This window comes from Dermacentor albipictus, unplaced genomic scaffold (genome assembly GCF_038994185.2).
Source record: "Dermacentor albipictus isolate Rhodes 1998 colony unplaced genomic scaffold, USDA_Dalb.pri_finalv2 scaffold_13, whole genome shotgun sequence".
Classification (NCBI taxonomy): Eukaryota; Metazoa; Arthropoda; class Arachnida; order Ixodida; family Ixodidae; genus Dermacentor; species Dermacentor albipictus.
In genome coordinates this window covers 1,197,204-1,215,219 of record NW_027225567.1, presented here as the reverse complement: position 1 = coordinate 1,215,219, position 18,016 = coordinate 1,197,204, and the positions used below count along the sequence as shown (strand labels likewise).

At 44.9% G+C, this 18,016-nt stretch overlaps 1 protein-coding gene across 2 annotated transcripts in view; it reads right to left on the bottom strand.

Annotated features, from left to right (window-relative positions):
- Nucleotides 1-1,420: 1,420 nt before the first annotated feature.
- LOC139051641 (frequenin-2-like) overlaps nucleotides 1,421-18,016 on the bottom strand; it is a 411,489-nt gene continuing 394,893 nt past the window's right edge. For both annotated transcript variants that reach the window (XM_070528587.1, XM_070528586.1), the window contains exons 7-8: nucleotides 11,377-11,454; nucleotides 1,421-10,388 (exon numbers count right to left, since the gene is read on the bottom strand). In XM_070528587.1, coding sequence (XP_070384688.1) covers nucleotides 10,296-10,388; nucleotides 11,377-11,454 — 171 coding nt within the window. In that variant the 3' untranslated portion in view covers nucleotides 1,421-10,295. The remainder of the gene's footprint in view (nucleotides 10,389-11,376; nucleotides 11,455-18,016) is intronic.

Sequence of the window (18,016 nt, the reverse complement as noted above, 5' to 3'; positions counted from 1 at the left end):
CAATAAACTTACTTGCAGAGGCCATGATGGCGCTAATTCAATGCGTTACAAGTGCCATGTTATTCCATGTACTGCTGCCTTTAAACAAATGAACACAAGTTCACTAATTCAGATATGTGGAAAGCAGCTGTTTGTTTGCAGAAATCGCAGCTAATCTGTTTGTCGTGGTGCGTTCGTAAGGCTGTACACGGCAAAGAATCTTAATAATGAGGTCCTTGAGGCCTCCAAAACATATTACGCAGGTAACTTTGCTGGAAGATCGCGCACCATACCGCCCTCATAGTGCAGGTGAAGCACGTCCAGCAGGAGAGAGTCTTTGTTTAGTATGAGTTCAAGGGATATCTAGTGAACGAAGCCGTTCATTATTTTTCTGCACATTTCGTCCGGCCGACCGCAAGGCATCGATGTTCACGGCAACCTAGTGCCATTCGTCAAAGTGTTCAGCCTTACGGCCCGCTAGGCCTTTTTAAACATCGTTATGTCCCTACCTCTCCGCCACGACGACGTCCATGTCGACGTCGTCGTCGTGGTTGCCGCCATCGTCTGTCTCCCCTAGTAGAAGCTGTCGCCGTAAGGGACGCGATCACTCTCGCGAGGTTTCGCATGACTCCACAGGCCGACGCATCGGCGTATACAACTGATAGCTTTTGTAGCGCTGTGCCAAGCCCGCTATCTTCGCGCTTTCAGTCGTCCAGCTACTTCAACCCATCTGGTGTATTGGCGCGCGAAATTTTGCAAGGGTGATAGTATTAGCGAAAGTGATCGCTGAAGAATATTGCCCCTAAATAAAACTTACCTTTGCTCTGCAAGACTGATGACCGTTGCGCTACGCAAACGTCGCCCGCTCATTTTCTCTTGCCGGCTCATCAAAGCTTCGCTTGTTTCGACAGTGCATGGGATCTGTCTTTCTTTTTGTTTTTGCTTTTTGTCAGGGTGAATGTTAGGGGAGGGGAGGAGGAAATCGGTATACGACATGCACACCGCAACGCATTGGCGGTTGCGATATGCAGTGACGGCGCCACTATACGTGCGTTTATGCAGTCGTCGGGGACGCCTAAATCCCTTCGTTGTACACAAATTCCGCCGGAACGTACAGAATCCTTCGTTAGATACGCGTCATTTTGTTGTAGAGGCGTTTCGGCTTGAACTTTTACGAAACATCCGTCGTGCATTAAAGGAAAAACATACGAAGAACTCGGGGAACCGTGCGCCAGTTTTGTGCAGACAGATGGCGCGGTAGAAGTGTTCAGCTTGATGCGCACTTGGCATGAAATCGAGTACCTTCGGCATGTGAGAGCCGGCGAAATGCAGAGCAGCGGCACGAGGAAAGTGTGAAGTTTGCCATTGCTGTGGGCGAGGCACGGCTCTACAGCAAAGCGAGGCACGGCTGGCAACAGACATTTGATTGACAACACTGCACTCGTTTGCCGTGGAAAAGTATTCCTGTATTTCATGCGGTTCAAAAGAGCAATGTACATAGGCTGAAAATCTGAGGGCCAAGGATCTGCTTAGCAGCGCACTTTCCTGTAAGCATGGGTCTGGTCACAAATACGAGTGCGTAGGTGAATATATATGTGTGCTTCAGCCGGGATAAACAAACACGAAGCGACCCCCGTGCACAAACGTCTCTTTTTTGTTTTCTTGTTTTTGTTTCTTCTTGTTTCACAAAATAAAGTGGAACTGTTACACTAAGAGGTACAATGCAGTTAAAGACAGCCTACATTTCATTTCCGCTCCTGTTAGGTCAGTTCGTATTGCCTGTGTTTCAGTCAGAAAATTAATAGTAAAGGGCCTAAAGATTAGCAAACATGTTCCTCGCAAATGGTAATACGGAAACAAAAACAAAAGTACATTTGAATTTCTTTTTCAAATTAGCACTTTTTTTCGGTATCAGAAACCAATCCTCGAACAGGACATCCACAATATATGCGGGCGTCATCATAACAAAAGTCATTTCACACTCGCGCAATCTTCAAAACACACCACTTCAGGGCTATCACACTTCTCTTAAAGTTCATCACAAACGTGCAGCGACAGGGCTAAACAAAGGTTTTAGCAAGAACTACGTCATTAGATGTGCCTAGATGCAACGATATCACAATGACAGCGTCTGCTGGAATTGGCTATGCGCTTTGCGGCAGCATACGTCAGTGTTTATTTACTGTCAGCGCGTTTCAACAAACAACCTGTACCCAGTTTCAACATCTACAATGATGTAAAGGACTCGCTAGGAAACATTTGTTTTCGACTCAATCCAACTACACGTAGGCAATACAATACACTTTTGTCCTACACTGAAGCTAACGAAATCGCACTAAAGCAGCGTTACGTATATTAACATATGTACAGGATAAACGGAGCGGAAGCGCGCTGAAACAAGAAAACTCAACCGCAATTGAAAGATTTCAGAATTTACCATTTCAACAAATGTGTGACAAAATAGGCATGGCATACGCGAATGAATTTTCCGCACATTGAAAATTCAACAGGTGTGCGTAGGTACACGACCCGAGCATAAATTTAACACAAGTAACAGTGCACGATGGCTTTCACGGGTCACCATCTCCCAGGTTACGTAACAAGCCTGAGGCACCAGAAGAATAACAGCACGGCAAATGTATTAATCAATGCGTTTTAGCGCGTACGTAACACAGTCCCGTGGAATCACGATTAGAAGTAACCCTGATGTTTGAGATTTAAGCATCGTACACGCTTATAGGTAGATGTATTAAACCGAGGAAAATTCAGATTACTTTTTGGTTTTCTTTATACCCGAGTGAGATGGGAAACACGAGGCGCTGGCTAAGGCGCTTTATCACGCATCACGTGACATCAAAATCTGCCCAATCTTGGTTCGCTTTTGCTGGCCAGATAATGCACAAGCACCACAGTATTTTAATTGTTTTCAGACACTGCCAATCAAGATTACTCGGAGTCGTCGAAATAAAGTTTGTCTCTTTCTATCTGAAGTGAAGCGCCATCAAAAACGGACAGAACTGGCACTGTCAAGAGCTCAACCGAGAGATTTGGGAATAGCGTTCGAATCGCCCAAAGGCTATTCCAAGAAGAAAAAGATAACGTAGTCATCGACACCGCGCAGGCGCACAACTAAAATTCTGATTTGTTTCTGTATTCCCTTTGTAGGGGTCTTTTGTGCGCAGTGGCGATGGCGGCCGCTAATGCAGGTGTCGCTATTTCTAAAGACCTTATCTAAATTACATCTTTGATAACAAGAAGGGCCATGATCTCGCATGAATAAGCCTTCGCTCGTTACATCCACAGTCAATGGCTCTTATAAGCTGTAAAGGAACCAATCAGAAACCCGTGGAATCGCATGCTGGGAATAATGTTATATAGTACGTATTGTCGAGGGCTGGTTCTCTGGGCTATCTTTTACAATCTTTTAATTATTCTGAAGGTGCACAAAATTACATCACTAAAAATAAATAAATAAATAAATAAATGACAAGAACAATAAAGACGCAACAGGACATATTCTTAGTGTGCCAGCGCTGCTCTATTGCCTAAGTAAGTGCGTAGCGAGGACAAAATGCGCTCAAGTGTACCGCAAACAAAGAACAGAGGCCAAAGAAAACAAGTATCTGGTGGCTAATGCACAACATAAGTCTTCTTAAATATCGCGCCATGTTGGTGCACCAATTAGGAATGGTGAAGAAATGTGATCAATGTCACCTTACTCGGTGCCAGTCCACGCTACTGATTACAAAAGGTTTAATTCGGTAGAGAACTTAAGAGCTCATCTTGCCGCGCCTTGTATGTCGTTATCGATGGCCATCGCGTGAGTGCGCTAAAAAGCAGTGCTGTCCGTTACTAGCATTTGCGATGTGTGTGTGTCTGTTTTGTTGCTTTAAGTTTTGCATAACGCGCTCAATTTTGTTTAGGCTACGCAACAAAAACAGGGGCGTCCTCGCCGAATTCACTTTCCAGACTGGCCGCGTTACTACTCAAAAAGGCCGAATACTAGCTGAACTTGGTTTCTGGCGCGCACATTTAATTTTTGGATGGTCCTACGATCAACGGAGAAATAAATGGACATCAACTGTGTCATCAATTGAGGATGACGCACCGGTCGTGTGCAGGGCCTTTCGGTATTTCTCTTAACTTCCATGATTGTATTGCGCTTAGTGTTACACTGACGAAGATAACGGGAAAGACACGGACGTACTTGTGCTACGTGCGTCCACGTCTTGTCCCTTATATTCGTCAGTGCAACGCTGAGCGCAATACAATCATGAACGCCCACCAACTATCCCCGTTCATTGCTTTACGAAACCCTTATTTTCGTGCGATGCATCATCACGCGTGGATGTTTGATGTGGCGTGGTAATGTCACTGACCTCTAGTGACATTTTCTGCGTTCTAAAACAATGAACCAACAGCAACGGTCATTAACACCACCAACGCAGCTCTACGCTACGCTAAGAACATAGAAGTGTGTTACGTTTAATTCCATTTTTTTTTGCAGCACACATTTTTAAGCAGAAACATAAAGACGCGGGAGAACTATTAAGCTACATTAGAGGCCAGATTATACCTTATCTTTGATACCGTGACTTCTCAACATACAACACGGAGTGAAGGAGACATAACGTATACCGGCGGTCAGCTAATAATGTTACAGGATGCACTGAATGAAATGCTCTACTACCACCGCCATTCTAAGCTGCTAGCATCGATCGTTTCTCGCTGTTTTCGTACCCAGCAGTTCGTTCGTCTGTCAAGCCAAGGAAAAATAAAAGCGAAACAATCAGCGTCGCCGCTCGTTATCCACCTGTTCAAACCACGTTCAGGGCGGCCTCGAAAACACAGACAGCTTGTGCAACCGCACGTGTTGCAATCGGAAAGCGTGCGTTTGGCGTTCACTCATTTTCTTTCATTCCTCTTGCCCAAGAACACGGTTACTACAGCAGACGTTCGTAGAGTGAGACGGCGGCATTCAGCATGTCAAAACTAAGTTCAAAAGCTGCCGAATCACAAAGACTTAGCAACGAGAGGACGTACAATGGCTGTAGCCATTGAGTACTTTCTGAAACGCACAGTGGTCTACTGCCGACGGATTGTATTACCCGTGTGTTTTCACTTCATCTGCCTCCTCAACCATTGTTTTCGCAAGAAATCGACTTTGAAGGTCAGTTACCTTTACTTGCGAGTCGATCAGAACGACCTCTGCGACGCTCATCAAATCGTCTAGCAAACAATAGTAAATATCCTTAAATAAAAATAAAGAAAGACATTGCGTTAACTATGCACATAATACAGTTAATGCACTATTTTTTTTGCTTTTTATCCTACACGCTGTATTTAAGCACTTTACGAGAACGCAATCATGTTTATTTCACACCTGATATTGACTGTCATGCTTTGACATTCGCCTGACTGAACACTGGGAACAGAAGGAAGTTCTATCCACGCGCCTAAGGAAATATATTCCTCTTCATCTTTAGCACCATTCTCGCAGCACGAGAAAATGACAAAGCAACACAGAAACCCTGTTTTTTGTGGTTGCTTTTTTATCTTTGCGCAGTCATTCCAGCATGCGCTGTAAGCACCCTAAAAAAGACACGCAGAAAAGCGAACAGGTGTAAGTACAGCGATGTGGTACATGGAAGGGCTGCTTACCGACGGCATTTCGATACGAACTAAACGAAGTCTGCAGCGACGTTGAAAGTGCGCGCAAAGGGAATCTTCAGTCAACTACTGAAGCCGCGAAAACACGAACGATATGAGTCTCAAGTGCGACAACGTCTCATTAAGGCGGCGTCCGCTGCAAATCTGTTATCCGCAGTACGTCGCATATCGAAGTGGAGCGCGGTGATGCGGAAGCGATTTGATAAGGGTCTGCTTTTCGGGAATCGTTAGTCTCGCCGAGCGTCGACATCGTGAAGGCGCGAACGCAACGTTCCACGCGTCACTAATAGTCGATCACAAAGTAGTATTCACTATCATTTCGGCTCTTCTGCGTGGTTTCTCGCTGAAACACAGCAGTCAGCAGCGTGGTTCCGAGATGACAGGGGAACGAATTCAATCTTGGTGGAGGCTAAGCAGGGAACAAGGCAAAAGAAAAAGAAAGGAACAAGAGCACCTCTACAACAGTACTGCTTGCGTGAAGACCCTTTTCGGACTCGGGAATCGGACTCCGAAAGTAGGACAAAAAGTGCATGCCATGGGCAGGAAAACAGTGGTTGAGCTATGGGGCAGGGTGGTTGGACGACATGCCAGTAAAAGGGGTGGACGCCAAGCGATGTGTCCGAATAGGACGAGTCTTTGACAAGCCTGAATAAGTTCGTCTGGCAAAAGCGCTGAGACTTGCTGCGGAACGGCGATGAGTTTGCTTTTTCACAACGAAAGGAAAACGTATACGACAACGCTACATATGACAAATACGTAGTTTTATCGAATGATGACCAAGAAGACACTAACTCGCAGTGGGATTAAGAAAGACGAAAGGTTAACGGGCACAGTAGAACAATGTATGAAGCTTAGACTGCCTCGTTTGTATGTGCTCTGTGCTTTATGCTCTAGCTCTGTGCTCCCAGAGTGGTCCCTAAGGCGCCCAAAATCCAGCCTATTTTCCTCACTTGCCCACTCGGCGGGAACTACTAAAAGCTAAACTGTCTGCAGACAAATTATTTCGCCTGAGAATGTCGAAATGAATTGTCAGTCAGTAATTTTTTGTTTGTTTTTGTTATTGCTTTATGTTCATTTCTATATCTTTCGAAAGCAAGGTGATTTCTTCAAAGGTGTAGTAGGAGCGTCGAACTTGGGGCCGACAACATCGGGCTTAAGAGATTTTCACAAAACTGATACGTACTGCCTCCACCGTGTGCTATTCACCTGTGAATGTCTAGCAAACGGCGCAGCTAAGTCGACCCCGAATGTGTCTGCTCCCGATAGGTGCAGCACGTGTTGCCCCAAGACTAAGTTGTAACGTAACTGGCTAGGGGTGAAGGTAAGATATATCGTAGGACGAGTGTTAGAACCTAAACAATGTGGTGCTTTCAGTGAGCTGCAATAGCCGAAACCTAAACTTTGCTTCCAAATAAAGTTCCACATGGAGTGGAAACTACAGCAGCCGTCTCCTAATCAGAATCACAATCATACGAATGATCACAATCAGTGGTGTCCCTGCGCCGCGTGTACCTCCGTAACAGGCGTCTTCTATGCTCAGTTTCCTGCATGGCTTCAAGCAATCTCGAGCATTACGAGTATTCCCCGTAGCTTATGCTTCATAGTGCTCCATAATTTTCAAGCAGAGCGCGGCACTTACAGCTGTGATTGGAACATTTAATTTAGATTCACCCGGACTAGGCAAACAATTCATTGTTTATCGCGTCAAGCTGCGGATTGCACACGTAGCCAAACCCAGTAACGCGGAACACCTAGAAAGCCAGACTGTTCACGAATATGCGCCTCTTTTCTTTCCCTTGTGCACTCAACAAACGTATTCAGGCTGTGCACTCGACGTCAGAAAAAGAGAGCAGTAAAAAGAAAATGAAAGGACAAATGGACTCCTAAGTCTCAAGATGAGGATTTTTTCTCTTCTTGAACAGGTTAAAAGTGAGCGCGCGCGTGATCGTAACGGCGGCGGTGTATCGAGTCGTCTGTACAACAGGTGGTCAAAAAGCATGCGGGTGTGCTATTGAAAGAAAAAAAGAAACGCCCATCGCGGGGACGCACAATTCGCCAAACCGCAACAGCGTACACAGCTGCGCAACGTTGGCAATGACCGGAACGCCACTCCGCGGACAAATAGGGGGCGACGAAAGATCATCGAGAAAAAAGAGAAAAAAAAGCAGTCGCCCCCACGTGACCACCACAGAAAGGACGACGACACTGCTCTATGGTTATACAAAGTCGACAGGCAGAAATTGTTGTCGGGTTAATCTCCTGGGTCACGCTGAGGCTCGGCGGCCCGTGCGAGCGTGCGGAGCAGCCGCAGTTAATACACGCAACCTCTCGGTGCAGGTCAATCTGCCGACGGGAGTTGGTTTCGCCGCGAGTGCGGCAAGTGTGCGGTACGTGGTACAGCTTGTGGGTGTGCATGTGTGTGTGTGCGCGCGCGCTTTCTATGTACAGCTGTCATCACTCTCTCCGTGGAGAGCAACGACAACGAAACGAAGGTTTCTCGTGCAACACGAGGGAGGGGAGAGGGAAAGTACAGAAGTCTGGTGGATATTTGATTGGCTTTTTTTTTTAATGCGTGGCCTGTGGCTACGCAGAAACACGATCCGCTTCCCCCCGCCCACAACGCACGTGTGTGCGCGCGCTCCAACCGCGCGGTTGGGTCTGGTCAGAGTGTTTATAGATCATCATCTCTCCGGCTAGCAGCTTTACACTGTCACTTCAACAGCCAGTCAGTCATTAAGGTATGTGCCCGCTTCGAGCGGCGCAGAAAAAAACAGATGTTTTGTTTGTTTGTCTGTCATTGGTCCACTGTTGTCGAAAGCGCCGGTCCTAGCCCCGTGAAAAGAGAGTTCGCGCTACGCGGAATATGTGATGATGGTGATGGCACAAATAAAACATGTGTGAAAGATCGCAGCAGCACAAAAAAAAGAAAAAAACACACGGAGACATAATTTTCTAGAAATAATTAAAGGTTGTAAGTGCAGCAGTGAAGTTATGTATGAATACCATTATAGGAACTGAGAGAAGCGCACAGGGTAATGACGTCAGCGATTTGTGCCGTTCAACGTTCACCATGAAAGAGCGCTCGATGCGACGAAAGGTAAGAATATTTCGGTCTCTCCTAGCCTCGCTACAAATGTTACCGTCGGGGGTTGCTAGTGGACCGTCTCAGGGTGCCTGGGGGTTTATTTTTTGGCGTCGAATGATTGTCAGATATGGAATGGGAGCAGCGTGCCGCGAGTCGACGCCTGCGAGTTAAATACAGTGGTGTGGAAAAGACGGGAACGTTGCACCTTAGGTGCGTGTCACATGTGATTTTCGGAGGGATACAGGCGCTACCGGAGTGACAGTCATGGTAACGATGGATTAGCAAAATTGTCTACGGAGCTGCTTGGCACGTGTTGTAGAACGAGAGAGAGGAAGTGAAGCTGCTCTGAGAACCAGGAAAAAATGCATAGATTCCCCGTAGTTTTCTTCGCTTAAAAACTGCAGGATTCCTGCAGTGCCCCAGTGCGACGCAAGGTATAGCTGATGGTTTAAAAAAATTAGCTTCAGCTTGTCAAGGTGAACTGCTCCATAATGCATTTACCCTGAAAGATAGCGCTCGTTTGCGAGGCGTATGAGAATTCGTGAGTAACTCTCTACACATCAAACTACGTGGTGGAAGCCATCGAAAGCAGATTCAATGGTGTCATGGGGCAGAAAAACTGAACGTCAAAATGCGCGCAAGGAGAGTTTCTGAATACAGCGTGCCGGAAGGATCAGACGGATAGCATCCATATTGTTTCCCGCTCTTTTTTTCTTTATGGCAACAATAGATGGTAACTTAAGTAGACCACAATGCAAAGGGCCTTTCTCGTTTACTTGTTTGTCTTTGATTATCTGTATCGCTTCTCATTGGCCACACAAATCTTCAGGAATCCTCGATTCTACAAGATTGCATTAGCGTATTGAGACTGTGCCTACCAGTACAAGATCGGGTGAGTTTGGTTTAGAATCGTAATTGATGAGAGACGAATCACGAAAACGTGGGATGAACACTGTTACAGCTTACTCGCACTCCTCAGAATACTTCAAAGACACTCGTGCCGCAAACCAGCATGCAATTAGGAGCGTTCCGCACGTCACGGCTCAGGTCTATCTCATTTTGTGCTTATTTTATACGCAAGTTGTCACACTCTGAATACGAGCAGAAAGGCATAATAAATACTTATTCCAACTGCTGACCGCGACAGCCATATCTTCGTCGCCTTGTCAGCTCGATGGTAGTCATGTTGAAAGGTAAAGAAAAAACAGATTAGAAAACACTTGCAGAAAGAGCTAATTGTGACTAGCACCGCGTTTAATTTTTCTGCTGCAGAACTCAAAGACCCTGCTGGCGCAGCCGCGAAGCCCACTAACACTATATGTCCTCCCAGCACGCTGTATCACTTATGTTTTATAGTTTTAACGGATGCAAAACATATATATATTTATAGAATACAAGTGCAGAATCGAGAAGGAGACACAGAACACGACAGAAGCTTAAAGAGAGAGAGAGCACGGACTTCATAAATGAAATGGGTTCAGTAGATGGGCGGGATGTGGGAGTAGTTGAGCTCGAACGTGGGAGGCTGGACCAGCATGGACTGACTGGCTGTGAGGTTGTGTCAAGGAGCGTAAAGAGATAGCGCTTGCACAATCTTCGGATCCTGCTTGGAGCCCTCGCGGAACTCCTCCAGCGTCAGCCGGTTGTCGTGGTTCTGTGCAAGGAGGTGGAGGGGAGATGAGACAGTAAAAAGTGTATTGATAACAATGAGCAAAGAAAATAACGTCAGTAGAAGGAAGAATAATAACAGGAGCAAAAAAAAGCACTCGCGCGGTTTTTCACACAAGACTTCATTATTTTTTTTCTTTTGGCAAGCTACACGATTAAATAGCATAAGAAAATACGATAAAGAATTATGCTACACAATAGCTGTACGGACTACAGCTTACACCTTTGCCTGTAATTAATCTTTCGTACAGCTACTCTGTCATTCAAGTCAAGAGGCAGTATTTTAAAAAGGAAACCTATTCGAATCGTTCTATGCTTCACTTCCTCTAGCAATGCAAAATGTTCTGCGCACTGCAAGCGTATATGTTATTATAAGTTATTCGTGATTGATCTCTCCTGGGCGATTAGGAGAGCTCACAACTGTTACAAGATAGCTCTCGCCAAAACCCTGCCGGTTTTGGCGGGACTACCGAGGCCCACACAAGGCCTCGCGAAGCTTTTGAAAGTGCTTTGAAATATTCCTGTTCGCCCACCGGAAAACACCATAAAAATTACCCCGTAAGGCCCGTTCAGGTTAAAAGACGTTATGTCAGCTGATGAGACGTCTTACTACAGGTAATGTCATCATACCATCAATTTCGTTCGATATTTCTTTACGCAGCGCTTCTTGTGTCGACAGTGGGGGACTCGATGGTTAAAAAATAAACTGATCACTCCACATTATGAAAGTGACTAGCAGTGTTACTGTAATCGTCTTAACAGCGTTTTGAGGAACAGCTTTGTCAGTCGGAGCTATTGCTATGAATTTTCTTGCCGTCATCTCTACAGTGGCTGCAAGGTACCAGCCTTGCGTTCGTATGAAGTTGATGCTGTTCAGTAAAAGAGAGTCACCGTTCATAACCGTCATAAAGAAGCATGGGCTTTATGAGCTCGTAAGAACCACTTTATTCTGGCAAGAAGAAAAAGATGCTCACTTTGTCTAGTTGGTCGAATATCTTGTCAACTCTTTCCTGGGGGGATTCCTCTTGTTCGGCTTCTTTCGTCTGGTTTCCCTGCGCAGAAAGTAGACATAAAAAAAAAGTTAAAAAAGAAATAGCGCGAAATTGAACATGAAGCATCACAGAGATCTTGCTCAAACGACAAAAATGTAGAGGAGCTCCGGTTGCACTTAAACGCAAGCTTGTAATGAAGGCACTTTGAATGGTAACGATATTACAGCTTCATTCACTTTTGTTCGTCAACATGAGTTGAACTAAGCAACATAACGATGCTGGTTGGAAGACATGCAAGTGTGTAAGCAGAATATAGTCCTTTCAGAAAAACAAAAGAAATCACGCTGGTGTAACGATCTACTAGAGCAGCCTGAAAAGTAATGCGACGTCCTGCATCCTCAAAAGAAGAAAGAGAAGTGAAGATTATTCAAGAGATGCGCTGCATTTCGTCACCCTCGTCTTAAGACACCATTATCTTTGACACAATGCTGGCTTCCATTCTCGCACAGGCAGTTCAAAACCATATGTGGCTACAGGGAACATGACCGTCAATTCTTGATGTTGTTTTCCACGGCAAATCATTCTTTCACATGGCCGTTACAGTAGCAAATGTTTTGCTGGACTATAAACATGTTCTTTTAATGTCTCCTTGGCAATTCAGGCGCTATCGTTCCCAAGAAAAGAATGACAACAAAATATTTTTCAAGGGCTAATGAATCCATTCTTGATTTCCTTCAATTTCCTCAAGGTAAATTTACCGGTAACACGGTTTATTACCCGTACGAGCAATTTAAATATACTACGCCATGACTAATGTCACTCCGAATAAGAATAACCTTAGGGCTCGCGAAAACCCGTGGATCACTCCAGACACACTTTATCAGGTATGCAAATTTAAACATTACAAAAAAATGACAAATTCTTTAATGTGTTTCAAACTGAAGCAAACATTTGTACATTCAAATAAGTAGACGAAGTTATTACTCTCATACTCTTCCGCATTTTATAAAAAACGATTTTGGAAAGTTCTGGAGCTATCTTTAATAAAATGAACGTAAAATGATCGACCACATCAAATTGGACAAAAAGTTGCTTAGGGATATAAAAGAAATAGCTACCACATTTCATTTGTGCTTGCATTCTCTATTTTCAACTCCTGATGCACAACGGTTTGCACATACAAAGCGCGGCTGAAGTAAATCCAGAAATGATGACTTATGAAGGTCCTTTTCAGATGCTACTAGACCTTAAGTCAAAAGCGTCGTGTGGACCCGATAACATACACCTAACGCCTTCCTTCACCGTTAAGCGAAATCCCTTGCCTGGTTTCTTCTCATTTTTCGCTCGTCACTTTCAAGTGCCATTGTTTCTTTGAACTGGCAGCGAGCCGGAGTCCTACCGTTTTTCTTTTGTTGTTTTGTGTTTTTTATAAAGGTGATGGCACCCATCCAACAAACTCCAGACCAATTTCCCTGACCTGCTGGTGATACAAACTTTTAGAAGATATTTCAAATCACATCAGAAATTGCCTTCAAGAGCGCGACGCGCTTTCACCCTTTGAACTTGGCTTTCGTAGAGGCTTAAAAACAACTCGGCTTATTTCTACGGTTCAATTCCTTCGCGTTTGTCAACGACAAGGGTGGTCAAGTTGACATTTTTCTACATTTCAGAAAAGCATTTGATGTAGTTTCTCATCCTTGTCCAATCACTAAGCGGAACAATATTGGACTTACAGGCACTTTAATTAAGGGAATCCACTCACACCTCGAAATAAGGGCAGTTTGCTGATAATGAAGGCCAATACTCTCGTCCTGTATCCGTGAATTTTAGTGCCTCGCAAGGGATTGCAATTTGGGCACTTTTGTTCTTAATTTATAATAATTATTTGACTGAATGTGTCCACGAGAGCGTCAATATTCGCTTGTTTGCAGATAATTGCCTTACGTTCAAAGCGGTTACTTGTAGAAATTATTAACTTGTGTATGAAGTTAAAAAAAAAACTCGCTTCATGAGGATCACAAACAAAAAGAACAGTGCCTTAAGTACGTTTGTTCAATTAGCATTGTTTACCTTACCCAAACTGGAAGTTTTAATTATCTCGGTGTTACTTTCACTAGCCGTCTCAATTGGTCATCTCGCATTGATCACATATGCGCTTCTGCACGTCCCATTTTAGGATTAATTCGTCACAAGCTCAATCATTGTCCGTCGCCTGTTAAGCTGTTTGCGTATAATACACTCATACGCTCTCAGCTGGAATATGCTTGTACTGAGAGGACCCATTTAGTAAAACCGATTTCAATATTTCTGTTAATTCAGAGACTCGCCATTAGATTTACAGATACTTGTTATTCCCGTTCCGATTTTCCAAGCCAAATAATGAAGTCGAATAACTTACCGCCTATAAAATTTCATAGGGAACTACCTAGAATTGAACTTGTGCATGATTCGCTAAATGGTATTTTGAAATATTATCCTATCCACCACTTGCAGCCATCGTCAACGCAGCCTACAAGACACCTTCATCCCTACAGGTTAGCGCCCATTTTTTTCACGTGCCAATTCCTTCAAGCACTCCTTTTTTTTCCCGCAAGCAATATTTCACTGGAACTCATTGCATCAGGACACATTCAATGCAGATGGCGTACTTCAGTCCCTCGAGCACTTTTTTTCTGCACTTAAGAATTATGTTCTCCTATTTTGATGTTTTCTATTTCGTGTAGTCTATACGTACTTTGCGATTTCATTATTGCGTAACGCATGCAAGCAAATTCAAGCACTTAACAATCCCTTAACCTTGTGTTCCGTTTCACTGAATAAGTGTTCATTTGGCCGAATTCATTATTATGGACAGCGCTCAGCGATTGAAACGCGGTACTCGGACCACATGGCGGCCAGACCTTTTTGCGCCACCGCAGAGCGCTGCGTGATCGCTGGGGGACTAAGTGCAATCACAATGCGTCAGAGAGTATCTTGCCTTTATCGCATGTATACCGGCACTTGCTGCGAGTGCACTCGAACCCGGTAACATTATACAAGTACACATTTCCACATTTTATAGGCAGCTGGCGCTCTTTATCCTAAATAAAGTTAAGATCAGTCAGAGCTTGCACGTCTCGAGTATTTATTCCCTTCGCCCAAAGGCGACATAGATCGGGGTCAAGCTTAAAGAGAGGAAACCATTGGCAATGGCGGCTCCAGGTGCCATGGCGAAGCATGCATGCACATAGCCTCGCTCCCAACGCGGAAGTGTGCGCTGTCCGCATAAACTTTAGTACCGCATACGTTACCTCTAGATAGGCCTAACAAAGGCTGCTAAAATGCATAGGATAAGGAGTGCCTCCGTTTTCTGAAAAATGCGGAGTCAATGAACATGCACTTTTATAAAGCTTACCGTGCTTATAGTGAGTGCCCTAAGAGGAGCCATATACTACCAGCTGTATTACCCTGATCTAGTAAGGCTCAGCAAATTTGTAACACAAGATGCAACGCAGTAAAAGACAGTCAGCCACGATGATGGAATTCCGCTTGGCGAGTAGTTACGAAGAAGTGATACAGCAAAAATATATCGCAGACATGGCGTTCCTCGGTCGGCGCAGCATGGCAAAAATATCGCGCGTTGGGCCTCCGTAACACACCATCTATTTCAATATTTTTTTCAGCGCAACAGTATGTAATAAAAGACTTCGCGAGAGACCACATTTTTGAAACCTTACACAGCTGTTTTCAACAAACTGTCAAGGTTCCTCTGCATTTGCAGACAACGCTCCTGATGCATTTCAGGCTGAACGTAAACCTATCACATTATGAGGCCTGATAGATTACGGTATTCCTCCGCTTTCGAGAAACAAATTCAAAGGCTTTTAATGCCCATGTTTGCCACTATAACTTCGTCCCAGGAAATATACATATAAATAGAAGAAATATGCATTTGGTTTCATGCACCTATTACGCTTTAGCGTAATTTGCACGGTGTAATCAAAACTGTTCTTTTCGCGGAATTACGCCACTCGCTAATACTTTGAATCGTTCAAAAATATTCACTTATTTGCGTTCTGTGCTTTGTAGTCGTAGACGCAGCATAGTGGCATTTGCGCACAAAGCCGCCTTATTTCCACTACGCGACATGCCAGTAATGGTATCTAAGTATACAGCATAACAGGATTTTCTGAGAGGTTGTTGTTTACGCGCGTACGCTTAATTAGGTTGTGATCCAGTAGGCCTTTACAGGACACCTGAAGTGTTTGCTTAGAGTCATAGGTAATTCCAGACGTTAACATCAGCATGAGACGATCAGCGTCTGCGGCAGCAGCACAACCCTTAGCTAAGTGAAAAGAAAGAAAATAATAGTTTCGGCTGGCATAGGTGAAGCATGACGGCGCGTTCTTCAGCGATGCCGCTTACGAGTTACTTCCAGCTTTCGCAGCTGATCTCGTTTCCTTGGAAATTAAGGAAATTAAGGAAATTAAGTAATAAGAAAAGAAAATTTAATGAGCTAAATATCAACATACAGTCTAATCTCACCTGCGAGCTATCGCGACGTCGTTTGTTGTGTCGTCATCGTGTTGTCGTCGTTGCCAATACGTTGTTATCGTCATGGTCCTCCATAAATTATCACTCCTTCAAACCCTACATAAAAGTTTTCCTTTAAGTACGTGGTAAATGAAATTTTTCCATGAGCGGCCTTAGGTATTATTTTTTTCTGCGTGGCAAGACATTAGGGCACGGTTCAACTTCCTCTCAACGATCGTAAAAGCAGTGGTCCAGGATTCGAATCCCGGACCAGGAGGAATTTTTCTTCAGCTGTGAGGCTTTGCTTTCGGGGAACCTGTATGGGTTTCTTTTGTAGCAATGCTAAGATTGGGTGGATGCCTCATTTTCCCTTTATTGATCATATTGTGTTCCACGCGCACTACGTGACACCTGTACTTTAAAGAATATTTCACTTCCGCCGACACGGCCGGGGCGGCACCGTCTGAACTTACCATGGCTTCGCTGCACATACATCTCTACAGCAGCGCAACCTAAGAAAAGCGATTGCAGGTTTGCAGGTACAACCGTAATGCTGAGCTGGTAGAACATTATACGCGTCATGCGAAGGCCGCGAGTTTGGAGATGATATACGCCACAGACACGCTTAGGTCTCATCTTCGACACGTTTTCCGACCCCAGCCTCGACGCTTTGCTTCTCCTTCGGAAAGTAAAGCAGAAGCCACATTTTCGAGCATTGTAGCCGCCTATACCGTTCCTCTCCTCCATTCAATTTCAAGCCCGGAACAAGATCACCGTGTCCTTTGGGCTGTCTCCGGCAACCACAAGTGAGCCTCTTCATTCCAGAAGTTCGAGAGCAGTCCGACTTGCCCATTTGTGCCCTGCGACTTGCCGCTCTAAATGCACTGCATGGTTCCTGCTCCAACCGAGTTCATATTTGTACAGATGCTTCTTCGACTCTGACCTGCTCTACTGGCGCGATAGATATACCGTCGACGTCAACCTGCAAGTAGTTCAAGATCAGCCACGTCACAACCTTGACAGGGTCTAAACTTGTTACCCTTCGTAGCGCAGGGCTTTATGCGCGTCAAGTCCCCAAATCACTTGTCTATATTATGTGATTCAAAGGAAGCCCTGCAATCCCTCTGATCAGCTATGCATCGCAGCTTACGCGAACAACTCATGGCAGAAATACGATTACACTACCATCAAGTGGTGGACAGAGGCCACGACAAAACATTTAAGTGACTACCTGGGTACGGAAAGGTCATTGGAAATGAAAGTGCTCACAAGAAATATGGAGGCATATGGAGAATATGAAGGCACCTTGATCCCATTGTCGAGAACAGACGCTGGGCGGCACCTCAGCTGTGACGCCTATATTATCACTAAGAAAATGAAATACACCAGAGTTCGCCAACCGGCAACTATATACCATGGACTCCCATATGAGATTACAACTTTTACCCGGTTTTCCTCAACCGGAAGAAACGTTATTTTGCTGCTTGCGACTAGGAGTTTCTTTCACGAACGCCGACTCATTCATAAGTGGAATGGTGGATAGTGACAATTGCAGCGCATATGGTGTAGAAGAAACGATCAAACATCTGCTGTGTGACTGCCTGACATACGAAGATGAGAGGATTGCCCTTCGGACAACTTTAGGGCACTCAGATGAAAGGCCTTTAACAGAAGACAAGATATTGGGACCGTGGCCTCGTTTGTCTGCTATGTACAAAGCCACAAGAACGCTCGTGCGTTTCTTTAAGTGAACCAGCCTATGATGACCGTTTGTGATTGACTCAACCATGAACCATTGATTGCGTGTGTACTAGAGCGAAATGTGAACAAGGAAAAGCTGTGGGAGGCCATGCTGTTTCGCCCAGGGCTGGATGACCAGCGAAAGTTGGTGAACCGGGCGAGGGTGGCAGCGAGAGCCCACGGGAATCCTGGAATAAGGAAGCCACCCACCAGAGGGGGAAGAAAAATCTATTTCTCTCCAGGGCATTCCCGCTGCCACATCCTAAATTAAATAGGTCGCAGGCGGTTACATTAAGGCTTCTGCAGACACGAACGTACCCTAACCCGGTCATCATGAATAAAATTAATCCGGACTGTGGGGTTTCAGTCT